We start from the raw sequence: 20,237 nt of genomic DNA, 5'->3' as shown, positions 1-20,237 counted from the left end.
CATTATCCCATGTACCCAAGTGGGAGATTGTTAGAATTGCAGTTACTATGGGATAAGTTCCTTAGTAATAAAATAAGTGGTTAGAACTTGAATTTGTTTCAAATTTAACCACATTTGAATTTTAACTATATGATGGGATAAATGATTGAAATTTGAATTAGATTCAAATTATTACTCGTTTGAATTTTGAAGAGATATGCCTATACACATTTATATTTGTGTTATATCTATAAATAGGCATAGAACCCAATAAAAAATATAACAATTAGAATCAGTTTTTGATCACTTATATATTATCTCCGACATCACCATTCAAGCCTTGGACAGACAAGAGTGGACAAATAAGAAAGTTTTCATAGTTTTCTTCTATGAAAATCGTTAAATAAATTAATTTCGATTATTCTGCTGCGATTCATATATTATTACATACCGTATGCAATTTTTTATTAAAGGTCTGGAGCCAAAAACTTGGAAGACCTGCTTTTAAGTCTTTGGTAGGAAAGAGCAGTTACATTAGCCATATAAGGAAAGATATTGAGGGTTAAACTAAGTCAAGAATCACTTTCTTATCTATTGTCAAATTCCACAAGCTAGTGTTAAAATTTTCTGCTTATAAATTATAAAGAGTAAACCAGCAATACATTTTATGTTTTAAGACACTATCAGTGGACCTTGAAGAAGGCCATGAGAGGGTCATAGACAACTTCATTCGCATTTACACCTAAAACAAAATCGGCGTGTGCATACTCCTTCCTGTAGAGTAGCACAAGCTTATCAGCATCGTGATCTTTGAAAGAGTTCAACAGTGTCTGCACATCCTTCACATCAGAAAGCATGTCCTGCCCTCCATAGCCGAGGAAAAGAGGAACATCATTTGGGATGCTCGCCATATCGTACACAGGAGGAGAGGCCTGCCCATAGTGTTTGTTGTTCTCTGCCTGGCTGCCATAGTCATACATTGCTATGGTCCCTCTTCGAATCACTACAACCAGAAACATTGAGATGTTGTTTCAAAGTATTTTTACCAAACCAAATGGTGGGGAAAAAAAAAAAAAAAGTGATAGCATATTTTAGCCTTCAATTCCCAGCATTGTCTAGTATTTTACCCTTGGATCAAAAGGATTAGCTTTTGACAGTTCTGACCTTCAAGTTGTTTGGACATTTATGTTCGAGAATCTGGGGGAAACCAAGAATACTTGTCCCCAAAGTGCTTAAGAACTTCTTTCTCGATATATAGGTCGTTTGAGTTCAATTGAAATAATTGTTGGGGAAACTTATTCTGGGGAAAATGGTAACTTACTCTGTGATATATGGATTATGTTCTTTGTTGCTGTTGGCTGTGGTTCATGCTCAAGAAGAGCATCTATCTTGGAAGAATTGACACAGCAACTATTACCTGGTTTTGGAAAATAACAAAATGGTTTGAAGTGAAAGAATTTTATTCAACAAGTCCAATGCTAAATAAAAGTTCAGAAGATAAAACCTACCTGTAAAAGCAGCCATCAAGTTGGAACAGTTACTGTGTGTTCTGTTGCAGATATCTTCCACAAGTTGAGCAACAGCCCCTCTGTTCACATGAAGAAATTTAGATTCTGCAGAAATTAGTAAATTTAAAATGCAAGAGATTTAATCCTCTAAGTTCTATTGGTCTTGAAATGATCAAGATGATCTTAAACAAATGCAGTAGTTCTAAATGTTCATCAAATTTACCACATGCACCTTTGCATTTTTTACATTTTCAGGTCTTTGGATTTACTTCTATTTCAATAAGATTGGAGTTCAAATAACGATGAAATTGATCATTTAATTTAATGCTTTCCTTTATCGAAGGTCAATAGAATTTTCAGGTTGCTTTCTCACCCTCCTGGAACAAATTCATGGAGGCCCAACCAATACAAGCCCTGTCAAAAATCGAGATCAAAGAAAAGAACAGAATTAGTGAATCTTACTGCAAGATAATGTAAAATTAACTAACCGAAGAAAATCATCATTACTTCTGCTAGGAAAGATTTAGCTGCAGCTTTTGCAAGTTGTGCAGGCATCTGACCCAGGTAAGCAATCGGGCTGAGCAAGGCAGCAGATTTCAACATATTCAATAACTTGTGTTGTGAAAAAACAGCAAGAGCCATCAAAGTTCCCTAAGAATTTGCATCAAAAACAGACACCACTATCTCCTCAATATCGACAGAAAATCATAAAACTTTGTTCATAAATTCATCACTGCAGATAAACAGAAGCATCAAAGAAAATGTGGATACTCACCAAGGAGTGCCCAACATAGCGTAGTTTCTGCCCTGTATGGTCATGAACATACTGGAATAAAGCAGGTAATTCATATGCAGCTAATTCGTCCCATGACCAATCCCAGTAAGCCTGTGAAATTTGCAAAAAGGAAATCATGTAAAAGGCAAAGAGGTACTTTTTGTTGCATACTAACAAGGACACAATCCAATGAAGAGAACCGGATCATTTGGACCAAGTGATGTGTGTCCACGGCTATATTTAGTGCCACGTGTGTTGGCAAGCCAAACATCAAACCCGCTATCAGCCAAGATGAATGCCAAAGATTGTTCCGGTGAGTTCAACAGCCATGATGCAGCATCCTGCCACAACAAACAAAAGTTTTTCCATTTTCTTATTCATCCCCCTATCAATATGAAATCTTGAACAAATCCCAGAGGTGCTTACTATAAAGAGCCCATGTTGTAAAAGAACAGGTCCATTGTTGGGTTTATCACCAGACCTTGTTGCTGGAATCCTTTGCATGCTAAGAATATAACCATCTTTCGTCTCCACCTGAAACTCATGGAAATCATATTAATCAATCAGTGAATACCATGGCACCGATGAGATTGTAAGTACATCTTACAGAAAGAGCTCAATATCAGTACTTTGTGTTCTTCACAAGGATAGCCTTGTGTCTCCACCACTGATTTGCAGATTCCATCAGCAGCAGCCAAGAATGGTAATTTCCTTGCCTCACATGCACAGAGACAGAAAAAAACTACCACAATTGAAACAGTTAGAACGTTAGCCATCGTGTTTATGTTTTTTTTCTTTGGTTCCACCACCTTCCTGCATATATATTAGAAGAAAATACACAAGAAATCAGAATAATGCTATATAATAATTGCTTGAACAAAGCAGCAGTAGGGCCCATGAATTTCATCCATAGCCAATAACATGTGCGGGCTTAAGATTTCGTCAACGGCAGGGTGTTTGAGGAAACAAATTCTTACTTTACATGTTCACACTGAGGGATAAGAACATTGCTTTGGATGGTTGGAAGAGTTAAAACATTATCAGACAAAATCTTCTCGGGAAGAACTTTGAAACATCCTCTTCTGGGCCTTGATGACATTATTGTTCAGATGCAGGCTGGGATTATCAAGAAAAAGAAATAATCCCTATTCTAATATCAACAGCTAGAACTGTGACGACCTAATCCTTCATCGATACTCTACTAGGGAAGTCTTAGGTGTATTACTTTTGGATAATCCCGATTAGGAGAACAGTTTCACACCTTTCTGGAAAGCAAACCATGAATGTGTTGTAACAACACATAATGTGACAGCAGTTATATAATTGACAAATGACAAGAATCTGACTACAGTTCAGTCTGGAATTTTGTCAAACAGATGGCCCCCATGATGGGAGGATTCTAAATAAGCAACCCATGCCTCTCCAGAAAGTACTAAAAATAGTTTTGATAATTGTTGGCCTTCTAGCAGATATAAGAAGGCTTCTTTTCTTTCTTCTTTTTCCTTTTTCCTTCTTCTTTTTGTCATGGAAAATGATATTTTCACAGAGAGTTTGCACAGAAAATGACACCACTTTTTCTTTTTCTTTTCCACACTCGGATTCTTTCTCCTTTCCATGCATATTTCCAGCAAGTTGGTTAGGTTGCTAATGTGCCACGTTAATCAAAGAGTAAAGCTACCGACTCTGAAAATGGTTTGGTTTTGATGAGTCCCATCTCCATGTTAAAAGCTTGCACCAAGAAAGGGCTATTCTTTCCATCTTTCAAATAACAAGAAGTGGCTGGTGAACACATCGACTACAATGATATGATGTTTTAGCTTTAGTTTTTGTAGTCATAAAAAGCATTTGAATGACCATCGTGGGTCAGCCTGGTGGTAAAAGACTAATAGCCTCCTCTGCAACTCGAGGTTCAAACCTCTCTGAAAGTTGGTTCCAATATAAATTTTTGTGTACTTACTTGGTGAGTGTAATTTTGCCTATTACACATCTAAAAGATAGTAATTGCCGGTTCTCATCATCAAGGGAAAAAAGCCTTTCTAGATGTGAAGAACATCAAAGGCACCAATAAAACAATTGAGTAAAGAACTTGAGATTGGATGTAACATTATTTTACATATGAACTATACGACTTTGTACAGTGCAGTAACAACAATATCATAAAGCTTTAATCGCAAGAATTTTATATCTTTAATCATTTCTATCTAATAATTTTATCTTCTAAGAGGCCTTTAGCCTTACAACTCATATGACAATGAAAATTTAGCTAACACAATAGAAAGACATGCAAATTGCAAACATGAAAATCTAACTGAAAAAAAAAAAAAAAGCTTCACACTGGAATTTTCTTCTTTTTTTTCTTTTAATTTCTTTCCGAATAATGTTGTCATTGAAGCCTGAAAAACACCATGAGAGGATCATAAACAGCTTGCTTGGCATTGACCCCCATAACATAATCTGCGTGAGCATAATCCTCTATGTACTGCACAACAAGCTTGTCTCCATCATGGTCTTTGAGGCTATCCAGCAGCAGCTGCACATCTTTGGCATCAGAAAGAGCGTCCTTGCCTCCATAGCTCAGGAAGAGAGGAAGGTCGTTTGGTATGCTTGTCATGTTGTATACTGGAGGCCTGGCCTGCCCATAGTGTTTCCTGTTCTCCTCCTCCTCGTTGTAGTCGTACATGGTGATGGTTCCTTCTCTGATCACTGCTCAAATATGCCCCAAAAATTAGATTGCGTCATAGATAGAAATGATTGGAGAAATGATCTATAACGCCTTATGGAAGAGAAAATCGTTTCTATGTCTTTATCTTCTATAAGGCCTTGCAACACAGGGATCCTCTGGTTCGGGTAGGTGGAATTTGACCACACCATTAACAAATTCGAGCTCTCTAGGGTTGTGGTCAAATTGAAACTACCCGAACCAGAGCATACCTGATCTCCACCCTAAAAGGTCCATATTTTCTCAGAGGGTGATGATAGGTGGAACTGAAATTTGGAATACTTACTCTGAGCCAGATGGATCAAGTTCTTTGTTGATGCGGGCTGAGGCTCATGCTCTAGGAAAACACCAACTATAGAAGAGTTGAGGCAGCAGTTCGGACCTGCAGTTAATGCATGCTAATCAGCGTTGAAAGCTTAACTTCTAAATCACAAAAATTAAAAACTAATTTCGAGACCTCGAATATCTATGCTACCTGTGAAAGATGTCAGCAACTGGGTGCAGTCAACGTCTGGTTTGTTGCATATTGCTTTGAGAAGTTTGACAGCAGCCTCCCTGCTCAATTAAGGAAAAAGCCATGACCAAATCCATCTTTTGCACTTCATAAGCACCAAAATACTAGTTTACATTGAATCATTAAGTTTTTTGCTGAAGAATGAGAGCCATTTCTGGTTTATCCTAAGATTTCTGATTTAATTGTCAATAGCACTATCTCAAACTTATAAAGCATACATGTAATGAGATTGTGGAAACATAAATATTAAGAAAAACAAGACATTTGCAGCAATATGACATTCGAGAAGTAAGAGGAAAGAAATTATTTCTTACCCCCTTGGATCAAATTCATGGATGCCCAGCCAATATAAGGTCTGTTACAAAAGATAATTATCGATCGTCAGAGATATACAATTCTATAAAGGTGAAAAAACTTGAATGTGTTAAAAAGAATGTAAGGTGTTTACTTCAGCAAGGAATTTATCTGCAGCATTTCTTGCTAGAGGAGAGGTCATCTGACCAACATAAGCAATTGGACTTAGCAAGGCAGCTGATCTTAGCATGTGGACTAGCTGCCCTTTCGAAAAGGAAGCCAGAGCGACCAAAGTTCCCTACAGAAAGCACTAAAATGTTACTATTTCTATCAATCGAATGCCATAGCAGAATGATGCAAAAGAACGTTATAAATCAAAGTTCCTAGAAAGCACACGTATTCACCTGTGAGTGGCCAACATAGTGCAGTTTCTGCCCTGTTTGATCGTGGACATACTGGAACGTAGCCGGGAGATCATAAGCTACCAATTCATCCCATGACCAATCCCAATAAGCCTAAATGTAAACTGAAATCAGTATACTAGTATAGACAAGATGATGGATGATAAAGTAGAAAAACAAGTAGGTGGAAGAAGAGTAACCGAGTCCTCTGGGGTGAGAGAAGTATGCCCGAGACTGTATTTAGTTCCACGACTGCTGGCAAGCCACACATCGAAGCCATTATCCGCCAAGATTAAAGCCAAAGATTGGTCTGGAGCGCTCAGAAGCCATGTTATCCCATCCTGCCAACACACCATTGCCATGTTTAAACAATATGACTGCAAGAAACGCACCAACTGCAGCATAATCACTAACCATCATGAGCCCGTGCTGTAGCAGGACTGGTGCCCGGTTGCCAGCTGTCTCACCTGACCGGCCCACAGGAATTCTCTGCATGCTGAGAATATAGCCATCCTGCGTTGTCACCTGAAACGCAACGATTTCCATAATATTACATCAATCAACAAACGTTACAAATCTTTTTAACTTTATAAACTGAATGGCATTTGAGTTAGGAGCATTACCTTGTGTTCCTGGCAAGTATATCCTTGAGTCTCCACCATCAATTTACAAATGCCATTGACATCGGCTTGGAACAATTTTGTTCTGGCTCCAACTGCTGATCCACAGAACAGAATGAGTACAAGTATAGAGGCTAAACTGTTGGCCATATTTGGTGGTTTTGTTCCAGAGGCCCATAATTTCACTGCATTTTTTATACCAGACAAAAATGCAGATAGAGACAGGACTTAGCATATAATATAGAAGCCGCTTTTATGTCTAGTAGGTGGAAGACCCAACAGAAAAACACTAAAAAAAGCATCTAATTTGGGGTAATACAACTGGACGAGTTTTTAGACTTTGTCACCAGGATTCAGTATTTTGCTCTGAATCCTTTGTCTACTCTCATTATTAATGGGGATCTTACCAAGTTAATGAACATCTTTTTCTCTCTTAAGTTTACAAGTTAGCCAGAGTGTCGCTGTTTTAGTTGGCCAAATCAAAGTTACTAAACAATAAACGATACAAGCAGAACACTAGCTCACCCTATCTAGTGAAATTAACACTTGTGATAGGTGTTATCATGCGGTCTGTTGCGTTTGTTATTTCATCCTTGCTGCCATGATCATACTATTGTGTGGTCCCTTGCTGAACCACTACACAAAACCAGAATCAAACATAACATAGTTTAAAATTTATTCTTATGAATGAAATGTAAGGGAACAAGAAGACTCGTGTTATATTTTGGTCTTTGATTCTCAAAATGTTTGCTTCCCACTGCATCATCTAGTTGTCTGCCCTTCAATTCAAACATTTGCAAATTTATATTATAGTTTGAACTTATTAAAAAAGGACATTCACAATAAACAACTCTCCAGTGTGATGATGATGATGATGGGCTACTCTCCAGTGTGGAGTTCAGGAACACATTCCAGCAACTTTTCCTTCCCCCCATTATTGTTCTTCTAGCAACTAAAATCAGCATACAACAATGAAAATAAATAAATTACACGGCGGAGCCCTGATAGGTCAGCACTATCTTTTCATTGAGTGGAACCCTGCTGGGTCAGCAGTGACAGCCTCCTTAGCCCGCCTTCACCCTTAAACTCGGAGGTCCATGGCGGCTCATCCTGAGACTTCATCAAAGAAAATAACATTTGAAGAGCATTCATAAACTAAATTACAGATCATGTTTTCACACTTCCTCTGATAAAGAGAAGATATTGTCTTGAAGAAGAAAATCAAACAAATGGAGCAAATCCTCTCAAAGACGAAAAGTAAATGACAAAATTGATCATTATAATTCTGGGTAAGGCAGACAGGTATAGACAAGTCTCCAATGCATAAAATCTTGTAAATAATTATTTTCCTCTTAACTTTTCAGATAAAACTAGCTATCGTATATTCCTTCTGTCAAAGATTGGTTTCTCCAATTATGTGCAATGGTGGTTGCATCCTTCTACAATGCTTCCGACTTTTCAACAGCAGTTTTCTCTGAGACTCGGGGTCTTATTAGTGGCCTTCTCAACTTCAGTTGCCACGTTTTAGGTTTGATCTGTTCGAGCAATTTCATCTGCCCCTTCCTCAACTTCCTATTTGCATACCAATTTCCACCTCGCCAGCCCAAACCATACCTACAATTCGGTAAAAGCAAATCGAAGCTGTAAGGTCTTCAATAGAACCACCAAAAGGTCTTCAATAAATGAAAAAAAGCATTTCTTTTGGAAGAAAAAAGTAGACAATAGAACCACCAAAAGTCTTCAAACCAGTATGTGATCCTCTGGAACAAATATTGTTAAACCAAAATATCATGGTGAAAAAAGCCCTTTTGTTTTTGTGGGTTTTCCAGGTTTCACTATTTCTCATTCAATTAGAAACTTTACAGATCAAACACACATAACAAAGATAGCGCAGAACTTTTTAGGAAATAGGATAGGCACCATTTGCCGTGCTGATTATACTTTTCCTTTCTATTCCCTGTAGGTTTGTTTTCTCTTTCTGGTGAAATATTCTGCTCACACATTTGCTTAACCGGAGATACAGATTCAATCAGTGGAAAACTAAGGGAAGAATAAATCCAACAACCCTAGTTTGCCCTTGCAGCCAAGAATGTAGCAATTAAACCAGTAACGAAGAGTGGTAGTGACAACACGCTTCAATGGACACCACTCCTCCAACTTTAATACAGATAATCTCATTTCTAATTCTGTCCTTTTCTTTTCTTTTCTTTTCTTTTCTTTTCTTTTTTAAGGCCAAGGGTCGCAGTACCCCCCTGGTACTAATTCACGGATCAAAACCAACCAAGGTCACAAACTAGATTGCCAAAAATGGGAAACCAAATTTTTAGGTTGATTCTCGAAAGGTCCCCGATTTGTCATCCAAGAAGGTCTTTTTTTGTCAACATGAATGCATACGCACATGGATCAGCAAGAGGTGAGCCTTCTGGTGGTGGCCGGAAGTCCTTTAGAGATGTCACACACTGGCAACATTCTACACGTGACTCTCACAAGCTGGCAAACAGGTCGCGCGCATGGGCACATGGGCTTGACCTCCAGCTACCTGCTTTCAGTGACACTATTGCCAGAGGCAGGCTACCCACCTCTGGCAACTTCTGCTATTCTTGGAATTTCATTTGTTTCAGCTATGAAAAAGGTGCTTGGCAGGGGTGTTACGACCCTAGGGTTTGGCTAGGGTTTAGGAAGTAAATTGGTAAGAATTAGAGGAAGAAAGAGCAGAAAAGGAGGTAAAGGGAGAGGAGAACAGAAAGAATGGTGGGAGAAGAGAGAAAACCGAGGGAAAGCTAGGAGAATTGAGAGAGGGAAATGGAATTCAATTGTTATTCAAATCCTCCCTTTCTCTAACTATGCCAGCCTCTTTATAGGCTTACAATTGAAGGAAATAACAGAAAATACAACCAACTAACTACTCTAACAGCCTTACTAACTGTTTATACAAGAGTTAGTTATTCCCACCTAACCTCTAAACTTCTTCAATTAGCTCTACAACTTATACGCTATGGATTTCCCCCAATTACAATCATATCCTCGGGGTCATGACAAGGGGCTGTGTTCTTTGTTGTTTTTAGCTGTTTGCTGTTCCTAATTGTTGCATGGATTATTCACAGATTGTAATGTTTTGTTATTTTCCAATGATTTTCGCTCCTCTTAATTGTTGCACAGGCTGTGTGAATATTGTAATGTTTTATTGTTTTCCAATGATTTTCTTTTGCAATTCTTACTATTTCTTTTGTTGTTTTTTAATTATTAATTATTATTACATTGAAGAACTCAATGAACACAGCATAGCATAGAAGCAGACCTCACCACGATCATTTTAAAATATTAATAGAAGTACTAATTTTTATTTAAAAATAACAATATCAACCCTAGTTAATATTCAAAACGTATGACGACCCCTGATAGCGTACCAACTAAGACTACCCCCAACATACCCCTATTATGCCTAGTTAGTTAGGTACCCCGTCCCCCACCCTATGGTAGCAATCTACCATAACATGTCATCTCAGTTATGCTCATATTTTGCATATGTTGATACTTGACAACCAAACATTCTAACCCATTCAATAAGGATGAACTTATAGTTGTCCAATAAGTTCCATTTAGCTTTAAAAGAATTTTGCAATAACACAAAATGCTAAACACACTTCTCCTATTTATTGCATTAGGTAGCTAACAGTCAATGTAAAAACTGTCAGATCTTTCATCATCCGAGTTAAAAATTGATACTAAATGGAAGATTACAGAATAAATTTTCTGTATTTACTGGAAGGCTCACGTCTCATACCATCTATTCCACCATTTATAAACAATTACTAATATGCATGTTACATATATCATTTTTTATGCAAGTTATATGAAACTTATAGCTAGAAACTCTTGTTCATAAGCATCCCAATTGCAATATTTAATAATTGATAACACAATACAAAAAGTAGTCAAAGAAGGGCACTCAATTATATACATGAAATGGATAGGCACCATAACCACATGGTTTTGAGCAAGACAAGTAGGAGTAGGACTAGACTATCCATCTCATATCCACCCACTTCCAATGGGAGGCGTGATATTATTGATAACAAGGCTATTATACTGTCAGGATAAGGAAAATGCCAGCATGGCCTTCTCCTTGGGACATTTTTGACGTTTCAGCACAGAGTGAATGTTTTGAATAACTTCACTAGCTTTGCAACATTTTGTCTACTCATTCCTTTAAAAAAAAAAAAATCACCCTTATTCCACTAATCCACATCATCCATTAGGGTATTAGCCCTAATACTCCCTTTTTTTTTTCCATAACTATCCATATGGTCAACTATACCCCTGTCATCCATTCCTAGAAAGAAATGCAACCTCCAAAATCAGAAGCAATATAATTAAAATTTCAATTGAATAAGCATCCAGGCAAAAAGCTTCAATGTGCACATTATTCATGAAATCATCATAGATATAAGACATCAAAAATTCATTAGTAGATTCCCATAAAAGTAAGGAACATGTGTCCACCAAACTTTCTAATCAAATTTGTTGTTTTAAGAACATCTGAATAAAGAATGCAATATAAATGCAACAGAAGGGTACATGGCAGTTCACTGGCACCAAGTATTTATGAGCAGCAAACCTCCAAAAACTTAATTTTTTAAAATTACCTTTGGTTTCTTTTAACCTCAGGTGATACCTTCAAAATGAAGAAACTAGAAGTAGTTTTTCATCAATAAAGTTCAGTGATCAAAAGCCTGGAAACAAGGTATAAAAATGGAAGAGGAAATAAGGAAAACCAACCCGATAACTAAAGTGGTTCCAGCAGTGGCAACACAAGCTGCAATGCTGCAACTACCTGAGCTAGCCAATTTCTCTAATTCTTTGTGTTCAATATTATGATTATTCTTCATCTGCCAGAAAGAGAAAACACTGTGTCTCAGATCTAAAAAGAGAACACCAAAGAGAAAGGAGAGCTGGGACTAAAAGCCGCCATCTGGCATTTCAGTTTGAGTTGTTATACATCTTAACCACTTGCATATATGTACTTAGGTTGAGATTTTGGTATAGGAACCAACTATTATTATCTTCCACCTAAGCAAAGTCTCTGGTATAAAATGTTATCTCATCATTCTCTCACTAGAGGGTCGGATGAGGAAAAGGCGTTTGGCATAAAATTTTGCCACATTCTTTTGCATGAATTTATATTGTCAATGTGACTTTTAGAAGCCAATTAACATTATGAATATTGTGCCACTGCCCCTAACTTGGTTAGGATAAAGTACAATTGATGATGAAGCAAAGCCTCCAAACAATAAAGATAGTCTCTAAATTTTAACTTAAGTGCCTTCACCCAAGCATTATATCTTGCAAGGACACAGGTGTAATAGTTTTATTATTCTTTATTTAACCAAAACACACACACAGAGTAAGTGAAGTGCTTCAGTAAACAGCAATTAAAAGCAGCTGCACTACGCCTATTTTCTTGAGCATGAAGCAATAGAATAGCTGAGTGACCTAACCTAAGGTATACAAAACTAACTTATTTGTTATTTATTTACTTATTTGTTTTTATGAGACTTGGGTATTCCAACTGTTGCCCTTTTGATAAATCCTTAAAAGAACTAACCTAGTCCAAGTTAGCTGTTTCATATTCTCTGTATACTTGTTTATCCTACTTCTACTTGTGTTTAGTTCTTCTTTTTATGCATCTAATTAGAGTTTCACTAGACAAAATATGCAGGCATGGTATGCAATAAATACTCACAGCTTGTTCAATTGAGGAAAGCCTTTGATCAACTTTTGAATCATGAAGGTGGCGCATAGTATAACCTGCATACACCAAATGATTCTTTTAACTGAAAGTTAGATCATAGCAAACCTTCACAACATCATTTGACCTGTGGTTCTGGTGGGCGGATCAAGGATTGATGTCATAATAGTGGGGATAACCTTGGTCAACAAAAAAATAAAAATAAAAAATAGGATCAATGGAAGTTTAGCTAAAATTTTATCATGATGAGCCTGTGCTGAACAGATCATCCATTTGTCTTAAATCTCCATCCGATTTAATGCTCCCAGCAAACATAGTTCCTGACAAGGGCTTCTTTATAATAGGTGATGATGCTAGGAACCATAGGTCCACCCACTCTTTATGAGTACTCAGCTGCATTCAAATTTGGATTAGGAAAAGGCAGAAAAGGATTCTTCTACCAGTTATACAGATCTCAATATATGACCAACATGAATATATCATCAGCATGAATTGCAATCTTCATATCAAGTGTAACCTATAGTCGTATTATTAATTAGTAGCAACACGGTTTTTCTTTGTTCATAGCAATAGGGGAAAAAAATCATTTCTCGATTGTAAACCTACTTGAGGCCTCATAAAAATGATAGAATTTCCATATTCAATATTTTCAAATGAATTCGGTTATTGTTGAAACCACTGATTTTATTTAAGAGTAGAACAGTGAACAATAGAGAGAGAGAGAGAGAGAGAGAGAGAGAGAGACCACAGAATTAAGCAAATAACCAATCAAATATGCCATATGTTTGGTTTTGGAGTGTGTGTACAAGTACATTGACATATCAAGTATCAACTGTTACAACCTAGAATCGACTTATTGGAAATTTTTGTGGCAAACGAACGATCTCGCGTGAATCAGGAGAAAACGAACATAATCAGGACAAAAAAAAAAAAAATCAGGAACAAACGAACATACCAATCCAAGCTGTAGCGACGGATGCTACAGATGTTCCAACTGTAAAGACGACTCTGTGCCTCTCAAAAACATCCTGAAACATCAAATCCAAGACAAACAACATGAGAACCCCAAGAAAGGAAATTCTACACCCTAAACCCTAATCCACAAGCCTTCATTAATGAAAACTCCACAACGAGCAAAATCAACATATAGTGACTGCACCTTGGTCGAATAAAACGTGTCCTGAACAGAAGACCATGAATTCAAAGCTTTTCTTTTCAAGTGAGGCACTGCCAGTGACCCCATGATTGAAGACCTCGAGGTCCTCAATCGCTGCATTCTTCAGCGAATTCACAGGATTCAAATTCGCTGAAGTTTCCTCTCCCGATTCGCACTTTTCAGCAAACAAATGGTTTGAAGCTTCCTTGGGTTCGAAAGTGAAGCAATCTCACGGGAACTCTGAAAGGATTTCGCTTTCCGTCCTCCAGGTTGAAGATTTTCCAAATGGTTTTGGGCCGTCCAGAATTGGGCTTCCCCATAGACACATAATAGGCCCGCTTACTTTAAAGGTCCGGCCCATTAACCCTGCATTTCATTAATGCAATGATAATAAATAGTTTTTTGATCAATTTAAAACTAAAAATATAGCTTATCCTATTTTAATTTTTTTCTAAGTACTTACCCTATTTTACTTAGGGGTGAGTAAGAAAAAATCAAACCATACAAATTAAACTAAACTGACAAATCGTCAAATCTTAAAAGAGGTTGTCAGTTTAGTTGAAGTTTTGAGTATTAGTAAACCACCAAACTGATAACCCATAAAAATTAGGGTTTTTATTGTTTAAATTTTTTTTTTACTCATAAAATTATGAATTTTAGTTTATTGTGAAGTAAAATAATAAAATCACAATATTTGGTTTAATGATTTGGAATAAAATTTTTAAATAATCAAAATATTATCAACTTTTTTTGCCTCACTCTTACCAAAAAATAAAAACATTTCACTATTTTTTTATTAGTTGTTCCTAATTGTTATAGTTAAAATTGCTTAAACACCTGCATCGCTAAATTATGATTTGTGTAGTTTTTTAATTTTTAATTTTTCATTATTTTTCAATTTTTTGATTGTCAATAATTAATATTCAATCTATGTGTTACTTGATTTGAACCCTTAAAAGTAAGTAGCAAACACATATAGTCTATTGCACATGTTCAAAAACTTAAAATATCGTGTAAAGTTATTAGTTCAATTTTATCTCAATATAAGATTGTACAATTCCCTATGTCTATTTTAGGAATTGGGCCTCAAATTTTAGCGTTCCGCAAACCTATCCATACACATAAACTATGGTCAAGGCGAATCATGAATTTTTCATTGAGGATGAGATAGTTCAAGTCAAAGACTATTTGTAATCGAAGACTCCTCCAATTTCTAAGTGGCTAGTCTAGTCCTCCGGTCCACAATCATATCCAAAAATCATTTTTTTTTTTAAGAAGTTTAATCGAACAAAAGAGGGGTATTTTAGTCATATAAACAAAACACTAGAAATAATTTATCAAAACAATAACATGATATCTTTAGATGCTAGCAACTTACCATAACTTTTTACGATTTTCAATTAAATTCTAATAAAATATAAAATAAAAAAAATTGGGTTGTTGATGATTAAGATTGAATCAGAGCAGGAGATGGCATAATTACAGAAGCATGCACCAAAATGAGCATGGTTTGACTGGAATGATACATATAGGTAGGTGGGATAATAGACAAGTCACTGTTGCGTACACTGTGCCTATGCCGCGTTCAAATTATTATTTAGTTCCATCTTTGAATGGGTTGGGGGCCTTTACAGCTGGTCACTCTTTGCCTTTGCATTTCACACAAGCATTGTTAAGTTTCTTGCTTAATTTTGATTTCCGAGGTATTAGAAGTCATTAATAAATTTATTTAATCCCAAAGAACGAAAAAAAAAAGGGGGGGGGGTGAAAAGTGAGGAAAAAAGAAACGTAAAATTAGATATAACCTACAAAACGTAAGGGACTAAATAGGAATAAAAGAAATTTATCGAAAAATATCTTTCTTCTTCTCTTTTTTTTGAAAGAGAAAGAGGATTCCTTGACTTGAATGCAATCTGCTACCCGGGTACCAACTGTGCTACGCCTTGAGGGGTCAAGAGGATTCCACCAATACTTGAAATTGTTTGTATTGATTTACAACATTATGGCTATTGCATTTTTTCCTAAAATAAAAATCGCTCTAAGCTTATTATGTATCCGAAAGGTTGGTAGTTGGGGCAATAGAGAAATTTAGGAAGGGCCTATAGCAAATTTTTTTTAAAGCGTAGTTAATAATTTAAAGAGAAGTGTCGTGAATTTTGTAAGCATAAAATTGAGTGTCAAAAAATAGTGTACAAATAGTATTATAGAATAAATATATGTTAAAAATGTGACTTGAATTATATATGTGTAAGTAAATAAATACAAAATTTTAAATAAAGGTTCAATGAATTTTTTATCTTAGACTTTTTAAATAAATTTATCTCTTATCTCCCTTCGAATAAATTATCTTCATGCAACTTTATTTTACTCACTTTAACGAACATTATCTTAGTGTATAGATTTCTTCTTAACTAAATTTTTTCATCAAGTGTTGTCTATTGAAAATTATTATCCTTGCAAACCACATTATCCTTTGTTACGAGCACCAAGTTGACACACCGTTCTTTCTAGTGCCAAAGAACAATAGAATTTTAGAAACCACTACGACCATCCATCTTCTCCCAAATAGATTTGGCCCAAAAGACATCACGAACCACTATTTTTTTGTTATTGAAACCACCATGACCCACACTTTCTCTTTTATCACCCAAAACCATGACTACCTATCTCCTCCCAAATAGATCTAGCCTTAAACCATCGTAAACCACCATTCTTCTCCGTTAAATGCATTATTTGATCCATCGTCTCTCTTTCTTTCCCTGTCGAAAACCACAATGATCATCTGTTTTCTTCCAAACAAATTTGGGCCAAAACCACCACGAGCCACCCCAATAATTTTATTTTTTATCCATTTAATAAAATTTTATTATTACATGTAATTATATTTATTTTTTGAGAAAATTTCACATGATACCTCTAAAGTTTAAAACAAGTGCAAGAATTGCTCCAAACATTTAAAAAATATAGTGAATACCCTTGAGATTTAATGTTAGTTGCAATTTCTCTCTTATTATTGGTTAACTACTATTAAAATTTAAAAATAAATAAAATACCCTTACATTTAAACATTTTATTCTCTTTTTCATTCTTTTTTTTCTTTCTTCTCTATTTCTCTCACTCTCTTTATCTGTAATGGTAAGGGAAGTTCACGGTGGTGGCAGTAACAACAACAATAGCGACAGTAGTGGTGGGGAATTCATTTGTAGCAATTGCTCATAACGACAACAACCATTCATCTTCTTTCTCTGTTTCTATCTTACTCTTGGTCCATAATGTTGGAAATTGGTTATATCAAGAGCAACGATGTGCCATTTACTTTTCTTATTCTCCTAATCATAGATTTGCAATGAGATCGAATTTGCCTTCATTGCAAAAATGCACATTCACCTCCATCACTAAGTGAACCCACTAGGCTTATCCCCTCTTCTATCTTTCCCTCTCTTAATCACAGATCTATGATGAGATTAGATCTACCTTCAGTATTCGCACTAGGTTTATATTTTTTCTTTTCTATAGTGGTTAAGATCATTCATGGTAACAATGATGCTAATAGCAATGAATGTTGATGAGCTTTGCCGGTAAATGTCTCACATTCCTTGTCTAGCTTTTTTTCTCAATCTCTTTAATTTTTCTTTTTTTTCTTTTCTTATTCTTTCTCTTTCTCTAAACCCAAATCTAAGTTCGCTGTTCATCTTGAACCAATATATGTTTGAGATGAAGCTAGGTGATAAACCTTGATCGCAACAGATTACGATAAACCCAGATGGGTTACCCCATGCCAAAAATGATTATCACTATTTCTCAAGTGTAAGGAGGTTTCTTGCAATTTTGTAAAATTTCAATAATGTTTTGCAATTTACTACTTTTTTAGCCATTAAAACATAAAAAAATTGTTTTGCAAGTTATATTCAATAAAGACATGAATATCTTGAATTAATATTTGTTATATTTGAAATATTACTTGTGTATTTTCCATTTAATAATTTCAATTAAATAAAATTTTATTTTTATCCACTTTTTTATTTAATATTTTTAGCAAAAAACAAAAACAATTTTTTATAATATATATTCAATAATTATATAATTTTTAATGAAATAATATTTTTATAAGATTTTTTAATTTTATAATACAAAAAGACATTTTTGTCAAATAATTATTTTTACCATCTTAATCCACCAAAATCAAAATATACCAAATGTAATAATGGGATGAATGTTCATTCATTTCCTACCCATACCAAACATAACAATAGAGCGATCATTTTATTCCCTTCAAAACCATTTTGCCCAACAAAATGGGACATAAAGAGACTAAGAGTGTGTTTGATTGCACACATTTATCATAGATTACATATTTTTTATGAAAAACAATCAAACACTCTTAACTTTTCTATAGAAAAATATGTATGATACAAGCATTTAAAATTTCTTTCCATGAAATTTATTATTTAAGGGGGTGAGATAGTTTTTGTTTTCTAGGCAATATTACTTAGAATTAAATTCTAAGTAATGCAATCAAACACACCTTAAATGCAACTTGATGGAGTATTGGGTTCTTTTCGTCTTGTGATTTGTTTTTTTATCTTTATTTTAAAAATAAAAAATTAGCATACTTTATAAGCCAGTTTGTTCTTGAATTTTTAATACTTATTTATCTTATAATTTTTTTGATGACAATAGATCAATAAATGAATCACGAGAAATTCATGTTTTGAATCTCTTATATAAACTTTTTTTGAACATTTACTAAAATAAACCCTAATTATTCATTTAAAATTAAAATAAGTTTAAAAATTAATATCCAAATTTAAAGAATATAAATATAAAAAATATCTTAAATATTTATTAAATTCTTATCCAAGTGAATAAATAAGAGATCCCCACCAAACCGCCAATGACAGACCAAGAACTTGGAAAGAATACTTCAGTCTCATCCGAAGGGATTGACATACTACAGTTGCTTGCATACATCTGTCTAATTAGTCCACTCTGTCATCAATCATCACCTGCTGTCTCCAAAACGCTTTCTCGGTGTAAATGATCTATCCCAAATCTTTATACAAAATTTGTAGCTTACAACCATTTCGGGTTAAAACCATTTAGGGTTAAAAGGATATTCGTATCAACTAACATAATAATTTCTTAACACGAGCAATATGGGAAAAAGAGCTAAACCTTATGAGAGATGGTGAGGCTCACACACCACTCCGGAGCCGCTAGATCTTATGGAAGGTGGTGAGGCTCATATACCATTCTTGGGCCGTAGATAATATATCAATTATATTTTTAACGATTCGAGTGTTTTTAGTACCATAAAAAAAAATGACGTATGTATAGTCTACGCTTATGTGCTATAGTGGATGAGGGTGACAAACTCACTTTATTAATAGTAGTTAATGGGATGCGATGCAAATACAAAGGAGGCAAGTCCGAGTACCATTAGGTACCCTAGAGTTCCGAAATTGTAGGATACAGGACTTTATTATAAACGTTTTTTTTTTCTTTTCCTTTTTTAGTACAAATGGGTGCCAACCAACACATTCAAAAAATCCCTTATTTTAGTAGGAGTCATCCATTTCGTCAGGTCTTATACCCTCAAATTTGTGGATCATAAAACAAGTGACCACCTAAATTTATAAGAAGTCAAACTCAAAACTTAAAATCTCAAATCTCCATTAAAAAAGGAGTCTCGTCAAGTCTCAACCAAAAATAATGTAATGCCTTTCAACTCTTAACAGAGGGCTGACCATTTAAAAAGTTTATTCTCAAGGGAAAGCATATTCGTTTCCTTTCTTTGCTCATTCATTCCCAAGAAAACGAGAGAAAAAACAATGGAAACAATGCAGTGGTAAGATCAGAGAGTCTGCAGGGAGAATCTACAATCACATGTGTAATAAATTGTTCTGAATTTTCTTATCAGAAACTCTATCCTCAGAGAAAATGCCCTTTCTACCCTAATCCACCCATCTATACTCCATGAATTTTCTCGGCAGTCCCACCACATTGTGAATTTTCTCAGCCCCACCAAGCTCTTCCTTCATTTTCTAACCCGAGAAAAAGGAGCATCAAAAGACTGCAATTCGTTGCATTATTAAACAAGAAATGCAGCACAATTCCAGTTTCCCGAGAAACAAACAAACCCAACCCAGTGGAACCATCTTCCATCCAGTAGACATGGTTGTTGCATACAGGATTAACCAAAATAGTGGCTAAAGTTTTGGTTTCTTGTTCTAATTTCAATGGAGGTGAAAATGAGAAAAATAAAGGGGAATGCAGAATCAGAGCGAAGAGTAAATAAGATAGAAAAATTCAACATATTTCGACCTCTAAGCCCACTTTTAAAATTCCACGATAATAAGTATTAAGTAAGTTACCTTATTATTATGGGATCGTCATGATCATAGGCATTGAGATTGTACCATATTAAATTCCTTTCTCTCTATGTGTCCGTTTTTTCTCAAGAACAACTACATCAATACAATCATCAAATGCTAGTTTTGCATACTAGAAGAACTGAAACAG

At 35.3% G+C, this 20,237-nt stretch overlaps 3 protein-coding genes across 5 annotated transcripts; all 3 read right to left on the bottom strand.

Annotated features, from left to right (window-relative positions):
• Nucleotides 1-565: 565 nt before the first annotated feature.
• Nucleotides 566-4,345, bottom strand: LOC127792173 (triacylglycerol lipase 2-like). Of its 2 annotated transcripts, XM_052322569.1 has the most exons (10): nucleotides 4,220-4,345; nucleotides 2,892-3,075; nucleotides 2,689-2,796; nucleotides 2,463-2,603; nucleotides 2,263-2,373; nucleotides 1,995-2,138; nucleotides 1,861-1,901; nucleotides 1,488-1,567; nucleotides 1,301-1,396; nucleotides 566-982 (listed from the first exon to the last, which is right to left on the bottom strand). In XM_052322569.1, exons 2-10 carry the CDS (start codon nucleotides 3,036-3,038, stop codon nucleotides 663-665), a joined length of 1,188 nt encoding a protein of 395 aa, XP_052178529.1. In that variant the 5' UTR covers nucleotides 3,039-3,075; nucleotides 4,220-4,345; the 3' UTR covers nucleotides 566-662. The 2 variants fall into 2 exon arrangements, with proteins under 2 accessions (XP_052178529.1, XP_052178528.1); XM_052322568.1 differs by lacking the exon at nucleotides 4,220-4,345 and having other exon boundaries at nucleotides 2,892-4,207.
• A 10-nt stretch (nucleotides 4,346-4,355) lies between these two features.
• Nucleotides 4,356-7,780, bottom strand: LOC127792172 (triacylglycerol lipase 2-like). The gene is made up of 9 exons (XM_052322567.1): nucleotides 6,814-7,780; nucleotides 6,605-6,715; nucleotides 6,391-6,531; nucleotides 6,194-6,304; nucleotides 5,944-6,087; nucleotides 5,810-5,850; nucleotides 5,457-5,536; nucleotides 5,268-5,363; nucleotides 4,356-4,965 (listed from the first exon to the last, which is right to left on the bottom strand). The coding sequence occupies exons 1-9, from the start codon at nucleotides 6,958-6,960 to the stop codon at nucleotides 4,646-4,648; spliced, it is 1,191 nt and encodes a 396-aa protein (XP_052178527.1). The 5' UTR covers nucleotides 6,961-7,780; the 3' UTR covers nucleotides 4,356-4,645.
• A 272-nt stretch (nucleotides 7,781-8,052) lies between these two features.
• LOC127792175 (uncharacterized) lies at nucleotides 8,053-13,972 on the bottom strand. 2 transcript variants are annotated; one of them, XM_052322570.1, is made up of 6 exons: nucleotides 13,719-13,972; nucleotides 13,515-13,587; nucleotides 12,554-12,618; nucleotides 11,590-11,699; nucleotides 11,457-11,501; nucleotides 8,053-8,424 (listed from the first exon to the last, which is right to left on the bottom strand). In XM_052322570.1, exons 1-6 carry the CDS (start codon nucleotides 13,833-13,835, stop codon nucleotides 8,250-8,252), a joined length of 585 nt encoding a protein of 194 aa, XP_052178530.1. In that variant the 5' UTR covers nucleotides 13,836-13,972; the 3' UTR covers nucleotides 8,053-8,249. The 2 variants fall into 2 exon arrangements, with proteins under 2 accessions (XP_052178530.1, XP_052178531.1); XM_052322571.1 differs by lacking the exon at nucleotides 11,457-11,501 and having other exon boundaries at nucleotides 13,719-13,971.
• Between the last annotated feature and the right edge of the window lie 6,265 nt (nucleotides 13,973-20,237).

Source organism: Diospyros lotus, chromosome 15, assembly GCF_014633365.1.
Source record: "Diospyros lotus cultivar Yz01 chromosome 15, ASM1463336v1, whole genome shotgun sequence".
Lineage (NCBI taxonomy): Eukaryota > Viridiplantae > Streptophyta > Magnoliopsida > Ericales > Ebenaceae > Diospyros > Diospyros lotus.
The sequence above is the reverse complement of the archived record's forward strand: the minus strand, read 5'-3'. Positions and strand labels throughout refer to the sequence as shown.